This window comes from Morus notabilis, unplaced genomic scaffold (assembly GCF_000414095.1).
Source record: "Morus notabilis unplaced genomic scaffold, ASM41409v2 Scaffold446, whole genome shotgun sequence".
In the NCBI taxonomy this organism is placed as follows: Eukaryota; Viridiplantae; Streptophyta; class Magnoliopsida; order Rosales; family Moraceae; genus Morus; species Morus notabilis.
The window spans coordinates 237,371-248,133 of NW_010364530.1; the positions used below are offsets into that span (position 1 = coordinate 237,371).

General features: G+C 46.2%; 1 protein-coding gene across 1 annotated transcript; it reads right to left on the minus strand.

The window, feature by feature from the left end:
* Window positions 1–7,587: 7,587 nt before the first annotated feature.
* Window positions 7,588–10,297, minus strand: LOC21395645 (pentatricopeptide repeat-containing protein At2g20710, mitochondrial). The gene is made up of 2 exons (XM_010106777.2): window positions 10,011–10,297; window positions 7,588–9,108 (listed from the first exon to the last, which is right to left on the minus strand). Exons 1-2 carry the CDS (start codon window positions 10,263–10,265, stop codon window positions 7,843–7,845), a joined length of 1,521 nt encoding a protein of 506 aa, XP_010105079.2. The 5' UTR covers window positions 10,266–10,297; the 3' UTR covers window positions 7,588–7,842.
* Window positions 10,298–10,763: the final 466 nt, after the last annotated feature.

Genomic DNA, 10,763 nt, shown 5'->3' on the forward strand with positions numbered 1-10,763 from the left:
AAGCGACGAGGGTAATTCCTGCTTTTGACGCCTTCCCTTATTACGGTTCTTGTTTTTCAAACGCTGATCATATCTTCGTCTCATCGTTTCCGCAGAGATGGCGTCACTGAGAATTAAACTTCCTGGCAGCCAGCAATCTGGGCCGAGCCAGCAGCCGCCGCCGGACCAACAGCCCTCGCCGAGCCAACCGCCCCCGTCAAAGGGAAAGGAGAAAGCTAGCTCTTCTTCCCACGTTCCGAGGAGCAGGAAGACCAAAGGCCCTTCGGGGTCAGAGACGGATCTTGTGCGGAAAAAGAGGCACAAGGAAAAAATGTCGGTGGTAGAAACGTGGACGCCGACGGTCCCTATTCCTGACGTCAACATTTCGCTGGCGCCGAGAGAGCGCGTACTTATTCCGGGGGCTAAAATCATGGATCCCAAGTTTCAAGTCCCGGACATATCTGATGCCGAGATTGAGGTGATGCTGAAACTTCCCCCTCGCTTCTCCCTCGTCTTTCAGGCTCTCTATGAGTCTTTTCTCGAGCCACATTGGGTTGCTGCCGCCCAATCTTCCTTGGTCGACCATCAGCGAAAACAGATTTCCTTCCAAATCCACGTAAGATTTTGTTAAGAGTTTTTTTTTTTTCCTTTTTTTTTAACTCGTCGTTCTGTATTTCTGTTTTTCTGACCTTCAACTTTCCTGAGCCTGGTCCTTTCCATCCTTAACCTCCTTGACCTCGTTAAGGTTGAGGAGCGCGATAAGGCGATGGACGAAGTGGAAGCCAAGCTCAACTCCCTTGTTACCGACGCCAAAAAATAGTTAGATGATGCCGTCGAGAAGAGGGACGTGGCCTTGGCCAAGTTGGCGAGTTTGGAAGACGAACTAGCAAAGTTGAAGGCTGAGGTCGAGAGTCTCACGAAGCGGGCAGACCTGTCTGATAAAAAGTTATCTGAAGCAGCTGGGGAAGCGGAGAAGCGTTTTGCTGAGGGGAAGACTGAGGGGAAGAGGGAAGCCGAGGCAGAAGTTGCATTTGCTTTCGACGCCAGGCGCGCTGAGATTATTGAGGAGTTTAAGGCTTTCCAGGAGCTCACACACATCCGTACTAAGGATTTTTAGTCTGCGGGTCAACAAATTGTCGATCTGATCAAGAAGGAGCGTCTTGAGTGGGATATGAGCTTCCTTTATAACTCTCCTCCTTCTGTTGGTGATGACAACGTTTCCCCACCTAGTAATGGTGATGAGTCAATGGCTGGCGGCGAGGCCTGAAATGGTCTTTTACCTGTCTTCTTTTTTGTATTTGTAACATAATATTAATTCGGACATCTTTTATTTTATTTATATATACATCTTTCCTTTCTTTTATAAAGATAACAGATTTTGTTCATACCTTGCTTTGCAATTTTTTAGAAAATTTCTTAGAATTTTTGCTAAGTGTCCGTCTTTTCTCCTTGGAGAATTTGACGTTGATTTCACCCCTTAGGGTCTTCGTCTTAGAAAATTCTTTAAAATTTTGCTAAGTGCTCGCCTTTCCTCATTGGAGGATCTGACGTCGATTGCATCCCTTGGGGTCGTCGTCTTAGAAAATTCCTTGGAATTTTACTAAGTCCTCGTCTTTCCTCTTTGGAGAATTTGACGTCGATTGTACCCCTTGGGGTCGTCGTCTTAGAAAATTCCTTAGAATTTTGCTAAGTCCTCGTCTTTCCTTCTTGGAGGATCTGACGTCGATTGCACCCCTTGGGGTCGTCGTGTCATTTTGTAGTGATCCGTGGACCTCTGTCCCCCCATGTCTGTTTAATATAACCTTAATTTTTTAAGCAGACATGTTATTAAAGGGTGAATTCTTTTCTTTCTGCAAACATATCAATTTATTCAACTTGTAAAGAATGTACAATTGAGATATGTAAGAATTTCATACACTATTGGTAGTACAGCCTTAGCTGTTCTGCATTTCACGGGTGTTGAATCCTTTTGCCGTCGAGGCTCTCCAAAATGTAGGTGCCGGGGCGTAGCACTTCTCTTATGCGGTAGGGCCCTTCCCAAGTTGGGCCTAGTGGGCCAGTATTTTTGAATTTCGTGCTCTGCGTTACCCTTTTTAATACTAGGTCTCCTGGGACGAACCTTCTCTGCCGAACTTTCATATTGTAGTATCGCGCTGTTCTTTGTTGATAGGCGGCGAGACGTAGTTGGGAGTCGAGCCTTTTTTCTTCCAACAAGTCGAGTTCTCCGTTCATGCCTTCCGCGTTGTCATCGTCGTTATGAACGACGGTTCTTAGAGTCGGCGTTTTGATTTCTACGAGAAGCACTGCCTCGACGCCATACGCCATGGAGAAGGGTGTTTCACCCGTGGTAGTTCGGCTTGTGGTTCTGTATGCCCATAGGACCTTGGGAAGTTCCTTGGCTTATTTCCATTTCAGATCGTCGAGTCTCTTTTTGAGGGTATACTTTAATATTTTATTAACCGCCTCGACTTGTCCATTCGATTGTGGATGGATTGGTGCCGAGAAGTATTTCCGGATGCCCAAGCTATCGCAGATCTGCGTGTTGAGGTGTTGTCGAACTACTTTCCGTTGTCGGATACTATTGAGTGGGGAACCCCGAACCTACATATGATGTGGTCCCACATGAATTTGGTGCATGCTGCTTCCGTGGTTGTAGTTAGAGCCTTTGCCTCTGCCCACTTCGTGTAGTAGTCTACCGCAACGATGGCAAACTTAAATCCTCCGGGTGCAAGATGTAATGGCCCGATCAGGTCAACCCCCCATTTGGCGAAGGGCCCTGGCCTGAGAATAGGAGTTAAATTTTCTGGGGGTGCTCTAGGAATTGTGGCATACCTTTGGCATTTATCGCAACGTCGGGCGTATTGAAAAGCGTCTTTTTTTAGCGTGGACCAGTAGTATTCTTGCCTCAAAACCTTTAGAGCCAGAGACTGTCCCCCAGTATGGTTACCACAGACTCCTTCATAGATTTCTCAGAGGACTTTCTGGGCTTCGGCATCACCCAGACACCGCTGTAGATGTGTTGAATAGCCTCGTCGGTAGAGCAAACCGTCGTACAATAAGTACCTAGCAGCTCTATACTTGATCCGTCTAGCTTCATTTTTATTATCTAGCAGTTGTGCGTCCATTAGGTATTGGATGAGCGGTTTCATCCAATTTTCACATGCTTGGACGACAAATGCCTTAGCTTGTTATTCAATGGTCGGCCGCTCCAATTCTTCGATGGGAACGACTCCCAGGGTGTCGGAATCTCTTGAAGATGCTAGTTTTGCTAGGGCATCGGCGTTCGCGTTTTCAGCCCGTGGTATCTGAAGTATTTCGTAGTTTTGAACTTAACAAGTTCTTCCTTTACCTTTCTCAAGTACGCTCCCATCTTCTCGCCGCGCGCTTGGTATTCTTCCTTTACTTGTGCGACGACCAATAGAGAATCGCTGAAGACGCTGAGCCTTTCGATCTTCAGGTGGATGGCTAACCGTAGTCTGGCATTTAGTGCTTCATATTCCGCCTCATTGTTCGATGCCTTGAATTTAAATCGAACCGCCGAGGTAATCTTGTGGCCTTCGGGGCTGATTAACAAGACGCCGGCTCCTGACCCGTTTTCATTTGACGCCCCATCCGCGTAGAGCTTCCATTTTGTAACCTCGACTTCTCCAGATGCGGCGGGAGCTGGTCTGTGAGAGAACTCAGCCAGAAAATCGGCGAGCGTTTGGCCCTTAATCGCAGTTCTTGGCACATATTTTATGTCGAACTGGCTTAATTCTACCGACCATTTGAGGAGTCGACCAGAAGTTTCGGGCTTTTGTACAGCCTGTCTCAGTGGGTGGTTTGTGAGAACTCGTATTGTGTGAGATTGGAAATAGTGCCGAAGCTTCCTTGAAGCTACCATCAGGGCGAGGGCTAGGCGCTCCATTTCGCTGTATCTCGACTCGGCGTCGAGGAGCCTTTTACTCACATAGTAGATCGGCAGTTGCACTCTCTCTTTTTCTCTTACTAATACGGAGGTTACGGCGTGTTGGGACACGGAGAAGTATAGGCTAAGCTCCTCGTCGACGTTTGGTTTTGACAAAATTGGGGGCTTGGCTAAATGCTCCTTCAATTTCTGGAAAGCCTCTTCACATTGTGGTGTCCACTCAAAGCGCTTGCTTCCTTTCAAAGCGTCGAAGAAGGGGACGCATTTGTCGGTTGCTTTTGATATCATCTTGTAGCAGTAGAGGCCCCTGCCGGTTATGAAGGATGTGTGCTCCTCGTCGGCTGGATGCATGGGGATCTGATTGTATCCGGAGTAGGCGTCCATAAAACTCAGCATCTCATGTCCCGCCGTGGCGTCGACCATTTGGTCTATTCGAGGGAGTGGAAAGCCATCCTTTGGGCAGACTTTGTTGAGATCGCTGAAGTCGGCGCACGTCCTCCAGTTCCCGTTAGGCTTGACCACTAGAACGGAGTTTGATACCCAGCGTGAGTAATGGGCCTCCCTGATGAACCCATTATTGATCAGCTTGTCAACCTCTTCTTTCAGCGCTTCATATCTCTTGGGGTTCATCGGTCGACGTTTCTAGCGCTTGGGCGGATATGTGGGGTCGACATTTAGGGAGTGACATATTACCTTGGCGTCGATCCCTTCCATGTCGGAATGATTCCAGGCGAAGACATCTAAGTTCTTCCTGAGGAAGTTTTCGATCTCAACCTTAAGTGATGGGGCTAAGCCCGAGCTCATTTTTAGCACTTTGGTGGACTCGTCTTCATCAACTTGGATTTCCACCAACTGCTCGACGGGTTGAGACCATGTGACTTCCTCTTGGATCCTGAGGTCTATGTCTTCGACGAGGCTCTAGTGAACCATCCTTGCCTCCTGTCTTCTTGGCTGGTCATATCCACGCAGAGCGTCAGAGTATGCAACCCTAGCTTCAAACTGGTTGCTCTTCATTTCGCCCACGCCATTTAGGGTAGGGAACTTGACTTTTTGGTGGTAAACGGAAGTTATGGCCCTTAGCGCCTGAAAGGTTGGTCTTCCAATCACGGCGTTGTATTGGGAGCTTCCTTTCATAACCACAAAGTTGGCCATTGTGGTAGCCTGTCGGGATTTTTCTCCGGTGGTTATAGGCAACCGGATGGTCCCCTGGGGGATGACGGAGTCCCCAGTGAAACCATATAGTGGCCTGGAGGTTTTTTTCCAATTGTTCCTTTTGGATCCTCATTTTCTCCAAGCAGTCGGAGTATAGGAGGTCCACCGAGCTCCCATTGTCCACCAGGATTCTACATAAGGTGTGGTTTCCTATCATGGCTTCCACCACCAAGGCGTCGTTGTGGGGAAAATGAACCCCACTAGCGTCATCCTCGTTAAAGGCCACGTCGGTGTGACTGTACCTTGGGATTTTTGCAGCAGAGACACTCCAGAATCGCTCCTGATAAACCCCCCTGGCCTTGTGGGCGTAGTCCTTCTGAGACCTCCTTGAGTCTCCTCCTATGTAAGGACCGCCGAGGACGCCGACGGGTTCGCGATCCTCTGGGTGCTGGTTCTACTCTCGGCGTCGACCGTCATTTTGCCCACCATGGCCGTCATTTCGAGGTCTCCATTCGGCCCTGAACTCTTGTAACCTTCCCTCGCGGATCACTCTTTCGATTTCATCCTTGAGGTCGGCGCAATCGTTGGTGTGGTGGCCGACATCGCCGTGGAACCGACATAATTTCTTCTGGTTCCTTCGGCTGGGATCTGACTTCATCGGTTCTGGTTGACGCAACAAGTTCCCGCGGCCGACCTGATTGAAGACCTCCTCAACTCCTACTGTTAGCTCGTAGTAGGAATCGTATTTTTGGAACAATCGAGGCTTACGGGTATCCTCTCGCCTCGGCTTCTTGGCTTCTGGAGCGCTCGTCGTTGCGGCGGGCTGCTTGTCTCTGTTTCCTCCACCTCGACGCTTCTTCCCATCCTGTTTCACAGGCGTGGACCCTTGTTCGGTTCCTTTATTCTTGTTGGACCTGTGCTCGGGGTCGTTTGCGTCCGCCTCTTCGATGTTGATGTACCCCTGCGCTCGCGCTAAAAACTCCCTGTAGCTGGACGGAGGTTTCTGGTTCAGCTCTTTTTTGAATGGGGTAATTTTCTTCATGCTAGATAAGGCCCCCATCAAGGTCTCTCTATCTGTTATATCCATCGTGACGGTGATAGCTTTCCCATATCTCGTGAGTCATTCCCTTAGTGACTCGTTCGGCTTTTGGTATATCGTCGTCAGATTTTGCTTTGGGGGGACGTACTTTTTGACCCCTATGAATTGGAGGGAAAACGCTTCCTTCAACTCGTCCCAGCTCGAGATAGAGTTTGGCCTCAACGTCCGGAACCATCTTCGGGAAGAATCCGTCAAATGGTTTCGAAAGGCTCGGCACATGATCTACTCGGCATAACCGTGCAAGAGCATGTGCCCTGTGTACATCTCTAAATGGTCGTCGGGATCTCCTCGCCCATCATACGGTGGGATTGACGGCGACCTGTATTTATCGGGGAGAGGGGGCGCCGTTATTTCTTGGGTAAATAGATGGTCATGTGTGCGACTGGGCGTGATATCGACGTTTACCACCTCAGCCACATGACCTATATTCTTTTTTAGGCCCGCCACGTCCCCTGTCAATTTTTGCTCCAGGCTGGCCATTCGTTCCATGATGGGGCGTGCTTCTTCTGTCGAAATGGCCGAGCCGGCTACTCTCGACGCTTCTGCCCTCTGAGCGTTGGGTCCGCCTCGGGCCTGGCCGCCTACCTGTACTAATCCTGAGTCTCCTGGCGGGTTTCCACCTGGATTCTGGGATAGTATCTCGGGGTTTCCTGGACCTCTCGGTACCCGGTCCTCGGGAGCTCAGAGTCCGGCGGCCCCCAAACGGCTGCCAGAGGATTGGGAAGGCCGAGGCCTATGAGGGCCCCGGTGATTCTCACTATCTCCGGCTCCCTCTTGGATATGTGGGTGGTCACCGGGGTTCGGGTTTCCGGCTACGGCAGATCCCTGCGGCCTTGGGGCGTCTTCTAATGGTGGCATGAAGTTCCTTCCATCTAAGCATTCAACCACGGTCATCAACCCACGTACCAGCTCAGTGAGAGTGGTCAGTTAGGCCTGCATCTGCGCAGGATCCGGCCGTGGCGTGCCCAGGGGCAGGGCTTCATCTCCGACCGGGTGTAGATCTCCTTCCATCCCGTCCGTCTATCTAGGAGGCGTGTTTGCTAACTATGTTGTTGGGGATCGAACGAGATCAAAACAGATAATATACTTTTTAAATAAACCGAACATACATAATATAAAAATATAAATAACTCAAAAATTTACGTCGCCTTCTCTGTGTTTCATCAAAATGTGTCATCCAAAGAGAAACTTTGAGAAAGAAGATCCTTCGAAATGTGTCGTCCAAGTACTTTGAGGCCGTTTATTTATTTTGGTTGCAGAATAATTTGTTTAAGATCGGCTGAAAGAGAAACTTTGAGAAAGAAGAAGATCATGACCATATTTTCGAAAAGGAGAAAAGTAACATTAGTCTTGATGAGCATAACTAAAGCATAATCTGTCTTTTTCACGAGCACAAACCGTTCCTCAATCTCAATCACACGTGTTCAAAAAAAAAAAAAAAAAAGTAAGAATGCATATAATGTAGAGGTTAGAGTTGGAGAGAACCACAACCATTGCCATAATAAAAGAGTTCAACAGTCATTTTCCATCCAAGATTCTTGCATTGTCTTTTAATCTTATGCATCATTGTTCCTTCTCACAAGAAAAGGTCTTTTCGGAACATGTCTAGAGCTTTTCTATTCCTTGACCATGAGAATGCGGTCATGAATTTATAGCTCAAAAACCGTAATTTTAAGATCATTCTAGGGCTTTACCTAATAGCTTTTCACTCGCTGAATCCAGCTTCGCTGCTGCTATCCTCATTTGCTTCCAAACTTCGAGACTTCCTCTCTTTCCAACGATGGTCATAACCATTCATATAAAGCATTTCTTGAGAAATTGATTCCTTTTCTTTAATCTTATTCAACAGTCTTTCATGGCCATCCATGGACACAAAATCCTTATCTTTAAGTAGTCTTATAATTTCCTCTGCTTGCTCAACGTCCCCTTTCCCTATCAAGTAGTCCAAACAAACAGCTACATTGTCTTTGCTCAGCTTCCACCAAGGTTCGGCAACCGAAATTTCTTCTTTGATTGACTCAACCGCCTTGTGAGTTTGCTTACGCACACAATAACCGGTTGTTAAATGACTCCATGTTTTCACATTAGGTTTCCCGCCCTCCACCTTGACCTGAGCGACCAAGGCTTCTGCCTTCTCAAGAAGACCCTTTCTGCAACAAGCACCAATTAAGAAGTTCGGTATACGAATGTCATACTTTGACTTGCTTTGCCTTGATCCCCACTCCTCAAAGATCTTCTCAGCACTTTCAATGTCACCCAACTTCAACAGTGAGGTTATGATGCTTATATATCCTCCGTTATAAACTTGTTGTTTCATCTTGTAAAGTTCCCATAGTCTTAATACTTCTTGTTTCTTTCCTATAGCTGCATATTGCGTGAGAAGGCACTCAAATGCTGTACTCCATTTCTTTGCACTTGATAATAGTGCCTCCGATTTTTTCAACGCTGCCAAAGCTTCATCTGCAAGGCCAGCTTTTGTAAAGCCATTCGCAGCAACAGAATACACAAGCCAATCCAAAACAATTTCCGGATCAGATTCCATCCTTGCTAGAACCTTGTTGATTCCCTCCACATCAGACTCTGCTGCATATGCACTGAGCCGGATGCCATATGTAAATTTGTTCAAACGAATGCCCTTCTCATCCATTTCTCGCATAAGGAAATCCATCTTTTCATGATTCCAACTCTGATAATACAAATTAAGCAATGCATTATAAGCCGACGGGGTCCTAGACAACCCCATATCCTTCATCTGCTGCATGACGGCCTCCGCTTTCTCCACCTGTTTATTATACCCATAGCAGTTGAGGAGAGCGATATAAACCTCAGCAACTCTGAAGCCACTAGGAATGTTGTTGAAATAATTCTCGGCTTGTTCCGTACCGAGAACTTTTGCGATCAGGTCAAGCCGATTGGCAAAGTCAAGGCGTGTAAGTGGATAGAATCTCTTGTCAGTCATCCACATTGATATCTAGAACACCCAAATAAAGAAGACCAGAATCAGATTCCCATATAAATTCATTCAAATAAAGAAACTGCAAACAAAAAAATCTAATCTGTGTTTGTAACCCAAACAGTCAGGAGCTGAAAGGAAATGCCATACTTCATTTGAGTCCACAACATGTGATCATACAAAATTCAATCATATGCTAAGAAGATAAAGACATTCAACATGAGTGGGTTAATAAAACCATTTATCATCTTTATAACATGCTAAAACCATTCATCATCTTTATAACAGGCTAAGACACAAGACATAATTCGACCAAGCAAAAAAAAAATGCTAAGACATAATATAGATACTAAACTGTGGTTGCAACTTGCTTAATTTCGTACACAATTCTAATATTGAAGTTCAGAACAACAACAACAACAACAACACTAATAATTAAATCCTAATCCTATAACAATAACATGTATAATCAGGAAGATGCAGATTAGGCGCAACAAGAAAGTGTCCAAAACAGTTTTCAAGTAATCAACAACAACGTGATTTGTAAGAGCTTTCTTCCCAGCCCGTTCAATAACAATAAAAATTTCATGAAAAATACCATTAAAACGCATTACATGGAATGAAAGAAAAAATTTATACAATCAAACTTACAAAAGGGAATCCGAAATCCGATTATCGAGAATCACTACAAATATAAAGCTTTGATTATACTTCAAAAGAAAGCTGTTTTACTATAATGAGCTCACCAAGTGCTATAATGAGCTCACCAAGTGCGCCATAAGAGCACAAATGAAACGTTTCAAACTTAATCAGAAAATCTAGCGAGGAAAACATGTCAATAAAAAAAAAAATCAACTTTCTTCCCCACATTTTCAGAGCAAACAAACGCGCAAAAAGCGAGAAAAGAGAGTAGTAGCTACCTCGAGAGCTTGCTTGTAGCGCTTGTAATGCCGGAGCTCGTTGATGATGGTAACTAGGTCAGATTTGTTAACCGTTTCACCTTCTCCGATCCACTGGTCGAGAATCGGAACGATCGAGATCGAAGGAAGCTCCGGCGAAATCCTTCGGAAGAGTCTCCTTATACTGGCGTCCCGAAACTTCCCTTGAGGTCGTGGTGCGGCTGTAGAGTACAAAGAAACGCCAGAAACGTTTCGAGCACCGAAACGGGCATACATTTTCCATGCGGCGCTGAAATGGTGTGAGAGCTTCTTCATGTTGACGACGCGAACCAGTGACCAGTGAGAGCTTCTTAATTAAAGACCAAAGCTACTTGAAAACGACGCCGTTTCTTTCTCTCTCTCTTTCTTAATCTGTTAGTTTTTTTGTGCGTGTTTGTTTCCGCTTTCAAAAACTTTTTTACGTTTTTCGAGAACTAAAAAATGAAAATGGGTTGAGAACATATTTGGCGCATTATCCTATAAAAACTAAAAATGAAAACGTTTTCTGACCCTTTCCAAAAAATGCAGAAATTATGAAAACGAGTGAGGTTCGTTTTCATTTTCTTCGATGTCAATCTCTTCTTCCTCGGTTAGTTTTTCCATTTTCATTTTAACTTTCTTTCCTCGACACCCCCGTGGAGCTGTCGATGAGACGGATGTGGTGGAGAGGAAGGATGGGTCATCGGTGGCAGCGACAGATGAGCGGAGGAATGTGAGGGTGAAGTGGGTGAGGGA

Bases quoted from the DNA above. Each gene is read 5' to 3' on its own strand.
- LOC21395645 (XM_010106777.2), bottom strand. From the start codon at position 10,265: ATGTATGCCCGTTTCGGTGCTCGAAACGTTTCTGGCGTTTCTTTGTAC. The intron at 9,109-10,010 runs GTAGCTACTACT...TGGGTGTTCTAG, and splicing joins GCTACAAGCAAGCTCTCGAG to ATATCAATGTGGATGACTGA.